At 32.0% G+C, this 19,526-nt stretch overlaps 1 protein-coding gene across 4 annotated transcripts in view; it reads left to right on the top strand.

Moving 5' to 3' along the window:
• The window catches only part of LOC117610583 (E3 ubiquitin-protein ligase RNF220), a 235,944-nt gene that overhangs the window by 23,602 nt on the left and 192,816 nt on the right, over nt 1-19,526 (top strand). For all 4 annotated transcript variants that reach the window (XM_034338153.2, XM_034338154.2, XM_034338151.2 and 1 more), the window contains exon 3: nt 513-1,068. In XM_034338153.2, the coding sequence (XP_034194044.2) occupies nt 513-1,068 (556 nt within the window). The remainder of the gene's footprint in view (nt 1-512; nt 1,069-19,526) is intronic.

Below are 19,526 nucleotides of genomic sequence, written 5' to 3'. Positions count from 1 at the left end.
AATTAAAGGTATTTAATTAAATGAGAAATTATTTGTTATTTTTTATGAACTTGATATATCTTTAAATAAAAATTTCAAATACAACCAAATTAATTGGCAATAATCAATAATTGTTAATTATTGCATCTAATTAAATGCATCTGCACCTCTTTGATGCTAAGTGTTTCAAATGTAGTGGATTCACGTTATATTGTCGCAGATAGGGCTGCAACAGGCTGAAGGGACGGAAAATTTTTCAAGCTTTCAAACTTTCAGTTAGAAAGCAAAAGGAAGGAGAAAAATGTTATATTTTCGTAAGCTATAATCGTGAAAGAGTGGCACTAGAATTTAATCAGAATCACGTTTAATCAAAATGATAACATAAAATAATTAGTGACATTTTCAGTAATTGAAATGATTCACTCTCAACCATTCAAATTGCTAACTTTCATTTATCCTCTTCCTCAAATGTCACTATAAAGACCAACAATTTTTTCCAAATTAATAATCAATGACATTTCATTTTTCCCTAGGTGACAGACTCGAAGGATCTGCAGGTGCCATTCAGCACAGCGGCATCTTTGGGTTACGGTTTACATCATATGCTTCATTTACCACCACAATTCTTGCACCCCTTGGATCACCGTTTACCGTTCGGAGGGTTCAGGCCGCTCGGGCCATCGGCCTTTGCTCCACCCAGCAAGTGTCTGAAGGTGGAAACCGGAAACGGGCCGGTGTCTGGGTCCGGATTGCCGAGCATCAGCTCCCTTTCCAGCATGTCGAACATGTTCTCGCCCTCCTCGTTGTCTTCTGCCAGCGGAGGCGGTGTCGTGTCCGTTTCCGGAGCATCAGCCAGCATCGGAGGCGTTGGAGGAGGCGCGGGGAACACCGCTGGGGGACAAGAGGTAGCACCTCAGAGCCCGGCTGGTTCAACCAGCCGATCGCCCACGGGCACGGTAACCGGAACAGGAACCGGATCGCTTCCCAATCGTGGCGCGACTCCCGAGGACGAGGATCGTGACACGAACGCTACCCCCGGATCGGAGAACACCGAACGCTCCACACCTGAAGAAGGACGGCCGTACAGACGTAAGTTTTTATTTTATTTTTTATTTTCTTTATAAGTAAGAATTTATTTTTAATATCGTCAAGGACTCAGTTTCTGATCACTTAAGAGTAACTATTGCGGTTTTTTCAAACCAAATTCGATACATTTTGTTTTATCTTTGATTTTATATTTAGAAACGTAGCTACAATAATAACAATAATTAGATTGTAGTTTAACTTGCCAACTGAAAAACGCAAAAGGAATTTGTTCTAAATAAGTTATTTAGAAATAAATAAAGTCTTTGTAATTAGTTGGTAAGAGTAAAAATGTTTCGAATGAATCTTTATTACGATAAATTCAGTGTTTCTCTCGTAAATGATAAATATATATAGAAAGATTTTACAAAAGATTTTACTGTTTTTTAATATAACAAATTTTATATATCTACAATATTTTTTTTTTTTTTTAAATGAAGATTATTATTATTTTAAATAGAATTGTATATATTTTTCTTATGTGGATGGATTCTTTGGAATATTCTGCGTTAAAAAGTATTAGGGTATAATGTTAAAGAAATCAAGTGTTTTTATAGTACCTATTTCAAATTTTTTATACAATTTTTCATTTTTATAATTTAACCCTTGCACTGCGGAGCCTTGGTTAATCGTGACCCAAACTTACACAACATATATATATTATAAGAATATTAACCTAAAGTTAAATGTATAATTTTTAAATGAAAGAGTTTCGTATATTGGAGGCCTTTTCAAGATCTGTCGTCTTGGGGCTCTCGGCATGGTCCGCCGTTCGAGGGTTCAAATATCTCACAACTCGTCAATTTTATTTTATGTTGAATTTAGATAAAACTTGATTAGTATAAAAAAAATATTGGAATACAGTATTAACAAATTAGCACTTTCTAAGATCTCATAAATTTATGAATGAAATATTTCATATAAAAATTTGAAATATCTCAGGAATTATAAATTTTTAAAATATTATATCCTAATATAATTCGTACGAAAGAAATAATATAGTTCAGATTAGAATCATTAGTTTCCAATTTGTACCTCCATTTATAACAGCTTTAATACCCCTTTTCGAGTATCTTGAAATAAACGTGACAATTATGCGATCATTTTTCACCGCTGTGGCAACAATGAAACGGTATGTCTTAGTTTAATAACGCAGCCGGTCGGTTTCATGATTTTTAAGTTGACAAAGGCTGTGTATACAAAGAGAGCAGCTGAAACATATATGTATATATAGGAATTTGCAGAGGAGGAACCGCGGAGATTTGTATGCTTAATCTACCTAAGTCGTTTATTTGAATTCTCTAGCGAAGGGGGTGGGTACGGGGTCGTGCAACAGCTGTGTCGCATCTGAAGAAGACTCGCGGCAGGGTTTGTTTCCATGTGTTTGCTTATTTTTCGTTATAATCTTAATTACCGAAAAATTGAGCCATTCATTTCTCTTGGGCCACGATCTCTTTTTCTTTCTCGCTGTTTATCGAGCATTTTTCATACCTGTCTCCGGGCTCGCCCTCGAAGAACCGTCGACTAACAGTCCGCTTTGTAAATTCTCTCTTGTTAAAACCGAAAAAAGCATGTAGCGGTCGAGAATTTTTTTTTTTTTCATGCGCTTCCTTCTCTGCCGCGGCTAATTTTCGTTTGATTGCGAGAGGCGAGGGAAAAAAAGAAAGGGTTGAAAAGTGTGCAACCTTGGCGTCAAGCTGCTTTTTAGTTTTTTGTTTTTTTTTCTCCAATGGCCAGCGCCTGGGTAACGATGTCCTTTGACTGTGGCAAACTCTGTGACGTTAGCCATCTGCTAATTAGTACCTACGTATTCGCTTTGTGGTGGTGGTGGGTGCGCGTTAAAATAGAAAGGACACCGATTGCGTGAAATTTTCTTTCGGCGGTTTCGAATCAAAGCTTTATTTCACAACCTCTGTTGAATCTTTTCTGTCTTATTTCATTGTTACTTGTTTCATGTGTTTTTCTATAGCCGATACTTAATACTCAAATATCGGTAATAGATTATTAATGCGTCAGTTTCTCTGATTTCTTTTTTTTCAAAGAGTTAAAACATTTAAAAAAGTGTGGCAAATAATTTTAAGTATTTTTAATTATGGGTATATTAAAACTAATTCTAAAGCTAACCTAAAGCTAACCATATAAACTAGTGATAAAAAATTTAATTACTTTCAACTAAGTGCTGTAGTTTCTAGTTACATTTTGGGTAATTACCTAGTTACCAACTAATAATTTAAGTTAATCGAAGGTAACTAGAGAAACTTGTTACTTGAAAATAACTGGAACCAATTAATTTTTGTTAGATTTTTATAACTATACTATGAGATACATATTAAAGTAAAAAAGCGTACCTTTTCTCATTCTGATGGAAACTCAATGAAATAAGACACGCTTTACTTATTTTTAACTAGTTATTTTAGTTATTTTTTTAAATAACTAGTTAGTTATAGTTAGTTAGCTACTGTTCCCCACCTCTAATATAAACGCAAATGAAGTGACAGAAAGTAAACAAACATTTACTTTAATGTTTATAAAATTATACAATTTCTTTTTATCCATAAATAAACATATTTTATCCATATTAACAAATTCCTTAAAAAAAGTGACAAAATTGGGCATGTTTTAGGTGAGGTTAAAGTTCAGTTTTAACACTTTTACTTTGCAATTTACTTGCACACTAGACGAATTTCTAAATAATAAAGGAATTCTAATTTTAATAAAGGATTAAAAGTGTTTAGTCTCAAACACTTTTTAAATTGATATTTTACTTTTTTAAATAACCCTTTTCAATATATTGAAATTTGAAAAAAAATCGCAGATATCGACCAGATAATAAAGTATTACCCAAATATTGATTAACCCTTGAACAGCGGAGTCTAATTAGCCGAAAAGTAAACTTATAGAACATACGAAGATATTAATCTAATGTTAGATGTATAATTTTTAAACGAAAGAGTTTCATATATGCAAAGAGTAATTTTTAAAGAAACAGTGTAAAATTTTTAATTAGGGCACTCTCCATGGTCCGCCGTCTGAGGGTTAATTTTTTTTTTTTTTTTGTTTCTGAGAAATGAATGTATTCGTGATTTTAATGTCGTAGTAAAAATGATTACATCAGGTATACTACGGAACACCACGTATAAACGTGAAATTTATAATCGTACATTAATAAAACATTGAAATCGGACTTTTGGTCGATCTGTGTACGGTTTTTTTAATTTGTGGAAATTAATTGCGTAATCGACGTATGGAGTCCGAGAGTTTGCGGGGAAAATGGTGAAATGATCAGCAAATAATTTAATCTGCGTCTGTGAATTGTTCGTGTGTATTTTAAACTGGGTGATGCATCGTAAATGATCGCATGGTCGCTCGCCCTTTTTGGTAGCTGCATCGACCACCAGCTTTCAATATATCGATGTATACTTATGCATAAAATATGCTCATAATCACGATTGACCAAGAATCTTGGTAAATAGTATCATTTACTACTGCATTCGTGAATTTACACTGTCTCTATTTGATCCTGGCTAGCGTAGAAAAATTTGCAACCGAATATTCGTGATTTATAAACATACACCTTTTTATAACGAAAAATTATGACACTTGTAGAATTTGAAAACAAAATATTAATTTTCATTGTAGTATTTAAGGAAGCAGGGAATATTTTGACTGATTGTGAGAAAGAGATACTAAAAATAAATACAAAAATAATATTGGTAGATTATTCATTTTATCTTAATTTATCATTAATTAATTGAAATTAATTCAAATTTTATTTTTTAAACTAAAAAAAATGTTCATAAAATAGTAGTAGTCCATTAATTAATTTCGTAGTCCACCATCCGAGGGTTAATAATAGGTGTAGAAATTCGATACTTGTTTTTTATTTTAATTGAAGATTTATTTTCCGAAAGTCATAGTAACTCAAATTATTAAAATAATCATTATTTCAAATCCAATTTTCAAATTCACCGAAGCGCGGGAAAATATTCAAATTGAAAATAGTGATTAAGAAGGAGTAATGTTAAAGACGTTAAATTAATTTACACGTCTAATAAGTAAGAAGACAAAGTATGTATCGTATCTTGAAACTTTCGAACCAAATAATCCAAAGTTGCATCTTTTTTAATTTTGAAGAAAGCCACGTCTTAAACAATACAAAATATTTTTATATCTAAACAATTTATTTAAATCCAAATGATATAATATTAAAAATTGTACAGAATTATGTAAATTTCTATAATAAGTCATTTATTACTTAATCATATAAATTACCAAAAATCTTCAAATGATTAAATAATAAATAGTGATATAGGAAATCAGAAACCCTATAACGTACCTACAGTGTGTACAATCACGGACTGTTTCAACAGTTTCCGTGTTTTGAATATAAGAATCATGATAACGTTTAAATCTACCACTTTCTGGGAGTCATTATTTTTGCTAGTGTATGAATGTGTGCATTTTCGTGTCGGAACCGAATCGATCGTATTGTAATCGCAAAACAGAGACAAAAAGGAGGAAGGCGAAAGGGTTGGGGAGTGCAGATAGGAGCACGGAAATGCAGATATTTGTCAGGAAATTGATAACTCGAATAAACTCGTCGCAAAACGTTCAAACAGTCTGGCGAACGGGACGATTTTACCTCTTCTCCCGGCGGCGGCAAGCTAAACTGTACACTCGTGTGCTATATTCCCCCGCACACGAGCGAACCTCATGCATGCATATTACCACGATTCGGTATAAAATTTACCGCGTTATCGCGATATACTATTCAGAGAACCGATTGCCCTCGAATTCTCCAGTTATCCACGTATTTTTCGCTAATTCCATTGTGAAACTTTTACAGAAATGTTTGTTACGTTACACTTGATTGCGTATAGATTACCTCGTAACTCTACCATAACTACTCTGTACATTTTTCGTTCCTACCGAATCCAATAACCTGATAATTATTTTCGTATAACGGCAATTGTTTCTCTTCCTTCTTTACATTTATTTTTCTTCATAAATTTTTAACGCAAAATTATTATTTTTCAACATTTAAATTTTTCATTCGTACGGGATTATCAATTTCTGGAAGTGTCTGCAGTTTTGGAAAATAATTTTATGCAATAATTTCCGTATTTTTATTAATGGAGATATATAAATATAAGTAAAAATCATGGGTGGTATTAAAAAATGTTATTAGGAAAGATTAAATGTCGAATGGAGCATCGGGTGACGCATGGATTTCAAAGTCAATTTTGTTTTTTTTTAAATAAAATTGTGTACTTTTCTAAACGTTAATTGATGCATTTTGTTATTGTCAATAAAAAAGTGTTAAAGTATTTGGATCGAAAATTGATTAGTTCAAAAGATATCTTAGGGAGAAACAGCGAGAGCCTAGCGGTTCTTAAAATATCTTTTGAACTAATGAATTTTGGACCCAAGTGCCTTAATACTTTTTTGTAGAAAATAAAATGACGCTTTGATTGCTGCGTAGAAATGTATATAATTTCATTTAAAAATACGAGGAGATGCCTTCACTTCCGGAGTTGACACATGCATCTTGAGATACTCCATTCAACGCCATTTAATTCTGCCTAATGATATTTTCGTCTATCTTTTATCTTTTTGAAGCTATCACTTAGCCCAGTTGCATAAAATATTGAATCCATAGAGCTAGGAATTCGTGACTTACCTAATTAGAAATCTCAATTACGAATAAGAGAAATAATGAAATATTGTGGAAACAGTGCACAAAATTTATTACAAATCCATATTACTAAAAATTTGTTTATTTACCTTTTCAGTTTGTTTTACTTATTTAACTAGAAATCCTAATTATGGATAATAAAAATAATGAAATATTGTGGAAACAGTGCACAAAATTTATTACAAATCCATATTACTAAAAATTTGTTTATTTACCTTTTCAGTTTGTTTTACTTATTTAACTAGAAATCCTAATTATGGGTAATAAAAATAACGAAATATTGCGAAAACGGTGCATAAAATTTATTACAAATTCCATTAAGTAAACTATTTTTGCAAAGTTCTTCACATAATAGATACATGTAATATACTATGTAACTGGCGATGCAGGGGAGGCGACTCCCAATAGAGTCTGTGGCCCTATCATTTACGTCTAAACATTTACACGGGAAAAATTGAATTAATGTTTATGTTAATATTCATATTTCTCATTTCTATATTAAATTTTACAATTTTCAATATCCAAAAATTGTATTATTGTTTTCCAAATTACTCTTGATATTAGTATTTTGAGAATTACTGCTCTCCCTATATTGCCATTTTCTTACGGAAGTCTACTTTGCTCGATTCTGTACTAAATATTATACCTACTTACGTTTAATTACTATCGACGTTTCACAAATATTTGAATCCCATTCCCATTTGAGTATCTAAAATTCTTGGATATTTCTATTAACATGGTTGTTTTTATGGGAACATAAAATCGATGCGAATCGACAGTTTAGTGATAAACGATGTACATATGTGTGGGCACGCGGCGATGCACTTTTCACTGTTTCGTGCGAAAATGTAGTTTGTAGTCGATCGTTCGTACACACGATCCGCATTTTATTTCACCGTTTCGTTATTGCATATTAATTTTCATTTGATCGTTTTGCACTGCTATCGGGGGGACGTGACGAGAATTAATTAGACCGGATATAGCATTATTTTAAAGTTGGAGTATTAATTTTTTTTTTAACATCTTTGTACGTTCTCTGTCTTTTAACATTCTCGGTTAGACATTCAGGTAATTTATTAGATTACCTTATTAAATAGTTAATGTTTTTTTTAAAAAGAAAAGGTAACAGAAACAAAAATTTTTGTAATTTTTCACTATTACTTTGTACGATCGTAAATTATACCGTACAGTGTATTATAAATCCTGAGGTTTTGCAAATGAACATAGCTACTAAAAATATGTTTTAACCGAAACAAACAAAAAGAAGGAACGGTGCGAACATTTTTTGTGTATGTCTTTTAAAATATAATATTTACATACCTGAGAGTAATATAAATGCGACATAAATGGGTCAAAAATGTCCTTTGGACCAAAGAAAGATGCATTGTAATATACTGGATTTTTCTTTTTAATGAATTCAAAAGTTTTCTTTATAAAATTCATATGTTGATACAGCAATACTATAGACTCTCGCTATATTGCCACCTGACCGATTGAACGTTCACACGGATTTTAAATTTTAAAGCATACTGCTGCCACCCTTCCACCGTCATAGTCAGTGCCGGTTTTAGCAATATTGGCGCCCTGGGCAAGATTATCGTGGCGCCCATTCAGGGGCTCAAAATTTTTAAGAAAAAAAGACAAGGTTAGATGTAGACATAAATACCGCAGCATATATGTAATATTACATATGAGATGTAGATAGAGAGAAGAGACAATGAGAAAATATCGGTATATTCGCATACTAGGGACACCGGGCTGCGGCGCCCCATACAGATCTAGCGCCCTGGATGATTAGTCGCGCCCCCCCCCGTCGACACTAATCATAGTTCGACAAACTTTTCGCTCCCACAGACCCGTCAGTAAAGTCTTAAGTAAAGTCTTAAGTTAAAATTTAAATTCTGTTGTGCTAAAAGTACAAATTTAATTGTTATTGTGCTTTGCTATTTCGGTTTTAATCAAAACTTCCTTTCCTTTGTATACATTTCACATTTATTTAAACATTCACATGTGAATTAAGATGTAGGTAAATTGAAAATAAATTTCAAATGTCCCAATAGTGATGTCCCAGATTCCCACTTTTGCCCGTAGGCATCCAAGGGGGAAATGACAATATAGCGAAAGGGGCCTTATATATACAATGTTAGATGTTATACAAAACTAATTTGAATAAAAGTAATTGTATTCTTTTTGTAACAAGCAGAAATAAAGCTAAATTCTATTTGAGTCCTTTCCAATACAGACAAATATATATTATTGTAAAAAAAAATATAGAAAATTAAAATATTTTAAAAATAGATAGGTACATTGAAAAAATTAATATTTTTCGAAAAATTTGCACATAAAAATATAATTTTAAAAGTTGTATGTATATTTCTAAATTTTTTTAAATGTGATTTTATATTTTTTAATTGAAAACGTATATGGTTGTTTAAAATTAAAGTTGATAAAAGACAAACATTTCAAAACGAAATTATAATTGTTAAGTTAAGTAAATAAAATTTTAATTTCATTGTATATTTACTTTAACATTGTATATAGATCAGTAGTCCCCTACCACTTGTGTATAAACGTTTGCGCGGGAAAATTGGAAATAATGTTTACTTTGTTATTCGTATTTTTCAGTTATATACTAAATTTTATAATATTTAATTAAAAATAATATTATTTTCTGTCTAAATTACTTTTTATATGAATATCGTCAATATTAGGATTTTTAGAATTTGTTTCCCCTATATTGTTATTTTTCCTGGGAAAGCCTAGTGGACAGATATTGTTGTGTATTATTCATTTAGCTATACTTATTCATAATTCGTTGAGCATACGTTTTGCAAAACAATAATTGATTTTGACCTCCAGGTTGTTCTTAAGATAAGTTTCGTTTATAAAAAAATAATGTAAAATGTATCCCTTTCATTTCTAACAAACAATTTTCTGTTTTCAACGTTATTTTAAGATTAATTTCTGTTGTTTTTTTCTTCCAATGAAACGGAGTTGTAAGAATTATTTTTAGTAAATCCAAAGTCGGATTATTATGAACAATATCAAATTGAATATCTTATAGTAATTTGTAATAACCTACCTTTAATGATCACATCTTTCAATTCGTGGACTTTCGACAGCTTACTGCCAATGCTTTGTTTCAACCCTCTTATTATACTCCCTTAAAGTATCTCTTTCTCTGAACCTAAACTATGCATCCACGTTCGCCTAAAGACACTCATTTTCAAATGATCTTCTAACAGTCTTCATTCAAATACTTAGAAGGTAACATACTTAACATCTTTAAGCGTACTTAACTCCTTACCTTGTAACTTTCTCAGCAGATAAAGCTGATAGAACCAACTTACTGAAAAATTAAATAGAAAAACCTTCTTGTATTGTTTAATTATATAACGAAATTATGATCATAGTAGAATTATGATTAATTAAAATTAAAACTAATTAAAATTATAGTAGACTCTCGTTATATTACCGCAAATGGGGTGGTAAGAGGGGACCATTTTTCAAACTATCAGGCCCTCATGGGGGGGGGGTGTATTTTGTGTACGATTGAAGATCCACGTGAATGTCACATTACTCACGTGGCAATATATAGACTCCACTGTATACTTTTAATAAACGTCGTGGATCACATGTAATACTGAACATCTTAAAGCTAAATCATTTAATTTAATGCCTTGATTTTGTTAATATTAGCAATAACTACATTTGGATTAAAAATTGGCCAGATATTTTAATTAACAATACTCTATCACGTGTACAATATTATTCAAAAAAACTATCTTCAAATTCACTTGTATTTAGAAAAAAAACAAAAACAAAGGAAAATATAGCAGGTTTCTTACTAAAATGGATAGTGCGTGGTATAGGTAAACAAAATTATCTACTATGCATTTTTTTACACATTAAAAAATGAATGTTGGTTAATTTTATTTCAACTATTCATTCCCCATCCAAATAGTTTGGAAGCTTAAAACATATTCCATTTTTACAGTTCCATACGTGGCAATATATCGAGAGTATGTTGTATTAATTTGAACCGATCGAAATCGAATACAAGTACGCTGCAATAGTTATCGATAATAATAGATTTCATTTTTTAAATCACCGTTTAACGAAATATGAGTTAGAGCTCGTTTCGTACACGAGACTAGCATAATATTTTCAATGTTCGTAATAGTCTGGGGCTACATACATATTCAAACATTTGACGGGACAAGAAAGGTTGTGGAGACTTTTGGCTGGTTGGCCGTTGCTCTCGTCATCGTTTTACGCGTACCACCGACCTATCCTCCTCATTTGTATTCCTTGAACGAACAACCAGCCAGGCCGCGATTTACTATCACGTCCTACGAATTATTTGGTAATCAAATTTTTCCACCCTTCTCCTCTTAGCTCTCGAGAAACGACCGGAAGGGTGAACGTCGTCCAGGACCTTTTACAATGATTTCTCTATTTTACGGTGGCTGCGTGAGACCGCCATTAGCAATCCCAACGTAAACGTGCCACGAAAAACCATTTTAACAGCGTTTTTCCATTTTCCTGCAAACACAACATCTTATATAGGATGTATATGCTGAAATTAGTATATTCTCAAATGGAAACAAAAATCAGATATTTTATTGATATTTAACATTTTAACTGAGGAGCTAACTTATTAAAAGTTATATGATGAGTTAACTCGTCATGTTTAATTGAAAAGTTAAAGATGGATCGAAATTAAATTCACTTGGATCGTCTTGAAAGTTTCATAGCGATTTAATTCGTGATGCCTAATTAAAAGGTATAAAATTTATCGAATTTAAATTTACGAGGTTGGTTGTCAATGTTTCATGACGATTTAACTCATTATCCCTGTTGGAGAAACTTTTGCCAATAAGTTAATTCGTCATTCCTCCTGGAGAAGCTTTTGCCAATGACGAGTTCACTCGTCCTCCCCAGTTAGAAGGTTAAAGATGTAAGAATTAAAATTCTTATAATTTGATCACTATTACAGACAATAATTTGAAAATGAAATATATTTAACACATTGAGTGTCATGTCACCCATAGTTAGATGATACTTGAATTTTTAAAGGAAACCATTAGTGGACTTACTGGAATGCACTAATTACAGTGCAGTTTGTAACACATATCTTTTATGATTGGAAAAAAGAATTTTATTATTTAATGATGAATCAACATAAAATTATCAACTGAATCTTCATACTTAATATCATTAAAAATAATAAAAAATATAATGGACTCAAGTAACTAATGCAAAAATACATTAAAATTAGTGTTCTCTCCGTGGTCACTTGGGTAACTTTTCAATTCCCATAAAAAATCACTGCCCATGTAATTAAGAGCTCTTTTACTTAGTTAATTAAAAATATTTTTATTAGGAATTTAATAACGAAACGAAATAACGAAATACTCTGAAAATAGTAAGTAATATTTAAAAAATAAAATTTGTAATGATGTTTGCGTGATTGACATGTTAATATATTTAACAGTTAAAGGTCAATTATAAACAAAAATACAATCAAACTCCCACGCTGTCAGTATCCACTGAAAATTAATCAAAATAAACACATGTTACTATATTTATTATCAACAGTCTATCTTTATTGGTACAATTTAAAATAATTAATATTCACAGTAGGTGATGTTTGCGGTGACAAACAATGGTGTAGGTTAATATTGGGGGAACGTGATGGAAAGGTGGAGCATGGGTGCGTTTTAGTCGCGCGGGTATTTCAAAAACAAAACGGGGAAAAAAAGGAGAAAATTGCTTACGCCAGGGTATAAAACGCAGTTCTGTATATACGTGCGCATGATCGAAATAGGTGGAAGGGGGTTGGTGGTTGATGACAGGAGGATCGTGTCTCTGACCCATATTACCGTCGAAATTTTTAATTGCATTTTTTCAATCGTCACAGAGCGGGAGAGGGATAGTAGAGGGGTGCCTTATGGGCTATGGCAATCTGGAGCCGACCAGCCGAGGGTAACTCGACTGTACACCCTCGCCCTTACGATCATACGCTATTACGAGCGTATCCCGTGTCCGACCATTGTTCTGATATTCGTTTGCGCCCGATGCGATAGCGTGGCGACGAATGGCGACATTGCAGACGCGGTGCAGCCAATTACCAATCGCTTTTGCGGGACAATAAAACGAAACACCGTGGAAAGAATTTTCGTCAAAAGTGTCGTGTTTCATATTCGCTTAACCTATGGTGGGTTCCATCATTATTCACCATCTCTTCCCAATGTTATGATGGTTTCTGATGCAAATTAATTTTTGAGATTTCTCGCACTTTCCCAAGCCCAAGATTTCTGTGGCTTGGAGTTATCTAATTCCTTTGGCTGGTAAACTTGGTTAAAAAATTGAAATTTATTGTAAATAAAATTAAATAACATTTAATCGTGAAGAAAAAATTTTTCATTCAATATTTTTTCACATAGTAAATGGAAATCTTATAAAAGAAGCTCCTGGAAAGTGAGGCTGGGAGATGTAGCTCCCATTAGACCTTCTCCCGATCTGGCGCAGCTTTAAGCGAAATATTTTTGAAAAAATTTACGCAAAATTGAAATATAAAGGATAAGATGAAAAACGAGGAATCAGAGGGCAATTATAATTGTCCAATTGAGGGAGGCTCAACATTTGTCTCACTTATTAATATCATGATAACGCTTAACGTTATTTGAAACTTTCGAAACTGTTTTAATATTTATTAAAAAAAAAGATTTGTTTTTTAATAGGGGGTCAAAATGTTCATTTTTCTAATTTTTCATTTTATAACATATTCTATTTGTGATAAATGGGACTACAGAATCGTTAAATTATAAAGATTACGAAATTCAAACAGTCTCCATTAGATAGGGTTAAGCCTTGAATAATCGAACCTGGGTCAATCTTTACCCAAACGTATAAAATGTACACAATAGTATTAACAATTAAAATTAGATGTATAATTTTTTAGTGAAAGAGTTTCATACATTGCAAGAATAATTTTTAAAGAAATAGTGACTCCAAATTAAAATATGGCTCTGTCCATCATTCACCGTCAGAGTTAAAAATTTTTTTTTGTGTATTAGTTAGAAGATGTTCACTGTATACTAATGCAAAGTAAGGAATAGGCTACAAATAGGAATAGGATACAAATCATATACATCGAAATATTTTTTAAAATTATATTTTAAGCAAAATATTTTATTTTACAATTAATAAAAAACACAAGATATCTGACTATTAACCAAATACTCTCGCTTTCTTTTTAATAATATTTAAGAAAGGATTGAAATTACTATAAAATAATTATTTTATTGATCATTCATTTTGTGATATCTAATCAAAGTATAAACATTATTAAGAACTTAAAACTTAACTGTTTAGTAATATTCCTAATTTCTTCTCCGTTAATATTCATATAAATAATTCAGTAGCCAAATTGTTAAATTGTTAAGAAAACGTTAGATGTTTCGTTATGTGTATTCCGTCACACAGTGGTTCGGTATGAGCCAATGGAATGCCGGTCATTTGTAACTCAATAATTCTACTTCGTTTGTAATCCGGTAATCTATACTGCGGCTCGTTATTCACGCATCGTAATGAGTTTCGCGTTACGCGCCTTTTCTCGCTGCGGATGGATGGAAAGTTCCTCGTAATGAGTTGTCGATACTCTCGCTTATGAGTATTTGCGATAATTGTAACAGGGGAAATGTAACGTAATTTCTCGGATAGAACGAAACACCTGGTGTTTGATTTCCTTCTCTGCTCCGATATGCCTTCTGTTATACATATTTAAAAAATTCCACGTATATCCTACGGTTACGTGCAAATTGTAAATATTATATTTAATTATATTTCGTATTTATCACATTATTACGATGTTTTTCCAAATTAGCAATTTTCTGTTTATCCGTATAGTGCAGCGTTGCAATTAATTTTACAAGTGCAAAATATGAAAATATTATGGTGAAAAATTTGAGAAAAGATGAGAAATTGTATTGCTGAAATAAGACAGATATTGAAAATCACTTTGGCTAATTATCGTCACAAACGGCTAATTATCAAGTGGCCACTGTAAAGATAAGATAAAATTTAAAAAGTGGAGTTAATCACTCTGGCCAGAGAATTGCTCAATTCAGATTAACTAATCGTTACAAATGGCTAATTATCAAGCAATTAATTATCAAACCTCTACTGTAATTCTAAGACGCATATCGAGGAATTCCTGAATATAAAATTTTTAAAAATTTAACAAGTGGAATTAATCATTTTGTCGTGGCAGCGTCATTATTCAGATTACCTAGTCGTTACTCAAATAAGACACACACCGAAGAATTCCTCAATAGATTTATTCACATAAGCAATCTAAGAATTGACCCGGTACAAGTTTCAAGTGTCAACTGACATACGATTCTCGTTTAGTAGCTCGATCAATAGCGATCTAGATTGTAGGTAGTTCTTAATATTCACGACTGTATCGGGTGTCCCTAGGTATACTATTTCTCGCATGCTCATTGAATTTCAACTGTCGACCATTATTCGTCGTAAGAAATCGCCGGTGAAATTTCCTGCCAAAGAAATTCACATTGGCCCCGGTTGGATTGGTCGGATGCGAAGCTAAGCTAAAATGGTATTTCTCGTTTCATCTTCGGTATAAAGTGTAGCCTTCTTCTAAAATGGTGGCGAGCGAGGTTGTTGAAGAAGGGAGGAGAGGTTGGATTTATTACAGGGGAGTCGAGAGAAAGCAGGTGCAACGCGTAGGTTGCTGCAACTGCGACGACGTCGCAGTACGCTCCTCCCGTGATAGCGCGGTATATACGGTCCGTATCAGAATGGGAGAAGAAGTAGGAGAGTGGATGGTAGCTCAGCATTGGTGGCGGCGTTGTATGCAGTAAAATAACTGAGACTCTCGGTGTCCTCCTCCTTTCAACTGCAGCCAACTAGGCGGAGCTCTATATACGCGCTGCATGTGCATTGGATAAAGACTTCTCCGCCTGGGTCCTTGCGCAATCGAAAGGACTGTGTTTTCTCTCTAGGTATATACCTGTACTGCTTACCCTCCTCGTTACCTCCATACATAGCCGCGCGCCCGCGCATACACTTCTTGCCTCTTTCGGTATATAGCCACCGAGACTTGCTACTGTCCTGCGCGACAACCTCTTTCGGTTACCCAGCTACTTATACAGCGTGTGCCACTTTAAATTGAGAATCTTGCAGCGAGAGAGGTGCAGCTCCATTTTGGGAAATTTCTTATTGTTAGTTATGACGTGTAATACGTAATATTAATGTTAGCTGGAATATTGTTTAATTTCTTTCAGTTATTGGATTTTTTGCCGTGAAATTTCCACTTGGAATCTTAAGAAATTAGTATAATATTAATATTATTTTATATATGTTTTTTAATTTAAAACTTAATTTAAACTTTTGAGGACCTCAGAGCAAGAGGGATGCAGCTCCATTTTTAACAATTTCTTAGTTATGATGCGTAATATCTAATGTCAATACTACTTGGAATGTTCTTCAATTTCTTTCAATTATTGGATTTTTCATTTTCAAATTTCCACTTGGTACCTTAAGAAATTAGTGTAATATTAATATTATTTTATATATGTTTTTTAATTTAAAACTTAATTTAAACTTTTGAGGACCTCACAGCAAGAGGAATGCAGCTCCATTTTTAACAATTTCTTAGTTATGATGCGTAATATCTAATGTCAATACTACTTGGAATGTTCTTCAATTTCTTTCAATTATTGGATTTTTCATTTTCATATTTCTATTTGGTGCCTTTGAAATTCAAATGATATTAACCCTTGAACAACGGAGTCTGAGTTAATCGAGACCTATATTTACAAATCATATATAAGGATATTAGCCTAAAGTTAATTTTTAAAGGAACAATGTTAAATGTAGAAAATGAAAATAATATAAAATACAAAATTAAATTAAAATTGGAGTTCTCTCCATGGTCCGCCAGGGCGGATATGTTGTTATTAACAGTTTTGGGTCAAATTTTAGTTAAACAACATAAAATATGTCAAATAAGTGAAAAATATTGAATTAAAATTCCTGCTCATGCCACACTATATTTTTGCTATTAAAGAGTTAACAATCGCACACGCGATATTGCGTGATCGGACCTTTAGCCACTGACACAATCAGGTCGTGTGACAGGAAACGCGTTGACCATTAGCCATTTATACTTTTTCCTTTATTTATATCTTTTCATTACAAAAATGAAAATAAATAAAATGATACAAATTATTGAAAAATGGGAGTTGACTATTCCCTTTTACAAAAATTAAGAAATTCCAACGAAATTGCTGAAATTTCCAATAGAAGTAAAAGTAAAATATAGAATGTCATTAAAATATGCGAGATGAGCGTTGGATTATTACCCATTGCGGAGTACGGGATTTAAGTGAAATTCACTGTACCTATATGTAAGTATGTGGAATGTCCATCGTAACAGCCGCTATAACTTTATACATAGGTACTTTTAATAATCTCAGGAAAAAGTGTCAAGAAAAATTAATTAACACTTATTGGCAAGAAAATGCAATAGTATTAATTGGTAAAAAAAATCATTTGCTTCGCTAAACGATAGAGATCATCTTCACTTTTTTAAATGGCACTATGCACTTAACTGTTTTTATTTTGTACCTACAGTAGATGGCATCGAGATGAGCTAAGTAATATCAGATAAAATTGTTCTTTCTTCAATACTTTGTTTATAAAATCTTTTTAACGTGTAATAAAATTTCTTACTGACGTGAAGCTCAAACAAGTAATACTATTTAACAGAATCAACAAAGTAGACAAAATTATTACAAATTTGACCTGTTGTTCATGGTTTGTAATAATATCTACTAAGCATTTGTTAAATACGTAAACTGTATAAAGTTTTTTATTAAATTTCGTTGTGTAACGTTTAATTTACTGAATAGAAGAAATCACATACGTGTTCTGATAAAAGATCTTTCAAGAAAGACGTGTCTTGTATTATAGAATATCCTATGAATATGTCGGGCAATCAATACTTATTTGTGAGCTGTGAAATTAATAATTATTCTAGCAAATTGGGACTAGTCTCATTGCAGAGTACACTTTTGACTATGAGAAGAAAAGAGTTCAAATCGATATTTTCGCATTTTAATCCTCGGATGGCGAACCATGGAGAGAGCCACATTCGATTATTTTCATTTTCTAAATTCTACACTGTTCTGCCAATATATGAAACCCTTCTGTTTAAAAATTATATATCTAACTTTAGGTTAGCATCCTAGTATACATATTGTATTTTGTAATTTTGGATCACAGTTGACCCAGACTCCACTGTTCAAGGATTAACCCCATTTTACCGGAGCACGTCATATATGAAGCATTTCTCAGAAATCGAAGATTTATTTTTCAACATTTCATATTTTTGAATTCCTTATAAAACTAAGAAGAATTTAATTCGCAATACAACATCGCCAGCGGTAAAGAGCATATATAGAAATATTCGAGAAAAAGGTATTCAAAATTCGTAAAGATTGACATTCCTTATTTTTCCTGCGGACCGTTCATATAGATTTAATTCATTTATTAAAAAGTATAAAATTGTTATATTTTCTGTAAAATCCCAACAGATCAACATTACATAGTACATTTATCGATTAATACCATTCGAGTATTTAAATCCACCTATAATTTTCAAGTAGGAGCATATTTTACTGCAAATATGAAATTATACTATTCTGGGATTAAAATATTTAATTTACAAGTATATGCAGAATTTTCAGAATTTCATTTCTAAAAACATCCATTGTAATACAATTTCTCTTATTGTTAATGGAACAGTAGATATTATGGAAATGGCTATATTTAAGAACAGATAGTATTGAATTATTAATTAAATAATTCGTTTTGAATAACTAATACAATTCCAGTGACATTAACAATAATTTTGCTTCCTTATCTTTTTTTAGTTATTTATTATAATTAACACTTAACCCGCCGGCTTTTTAATTTGCAGCCGAACGTAAACCGCCGGCACTAATTTGCGAATTTTAAGAATTTGTCTCCCGAAGGAAAAACCAGCATCGGTTGTATTTGTTCTCGAGAAAATGGAAAATGTCAAATTTATTTATAACTTCGAACCAGACTGTATATCATATTACAGATTGCAAAAATGCAATGCCGGCAGTTTAAGTGTTAAAATAGATTTATAGTCAATCTGTTAAAGCAATTGGTTTATTCAATGCACAAATTTCAAAGTAAAAGAAATAATGTTTAAATATTTTTTTTCGGTACAATGAAAAAAATTTTTATTTCAGTTAACCATTTTTAGTTTATAGATACGTAATTTCACAAACATGAAATAAATGTTTCAAATAATACGTCATTTGATAAAAAAAATGCATTACTATTTTAAATTAACCTTTCTTCGGATTATGAGGGCTGCAACAAATCCACGGATCTTTAAATTAACTAACAAGTATGCTTCAGTGCCAATCGTTGCAATTAATTCAAAATCTATATAATTTTCCATTATTTTATAAAATTTTCAAACCTTCTAAAGCAAATTCGTTTGCGTTTACGAATTTAATAAAATAATAGTATACCTAAACAAAATTATGATCTCAGACAACCATCCAATCAAAAAAGGGTTAACCAATCGACACAGTCAAACTATTTTTATTTTCTATTTAAAATACTATTTTACCCAGTACCGGCTTATCCTTGAACAGCGAAGCCTGGGTTAATCGCGACCCAAACTTACAAAACATAC

The sequence above is a fragment of the Osmia lignaria genome, chromosome 7 (assembly GCF_051020975.1).
Source record: "Osmia lignaria lignaria isolate PbOS001 chromosome 7, iyOsmLign1, whole genome shotgun sequence".
NCBI lineage: Eukaryota > Metazoa > Arthropoda > Insecta > Hymenoptera > Megachilidae > Osmia > Osmia lignaria.
This window is presented reverse-complemented; position numbering and strand designations above follow the sequence as displayed.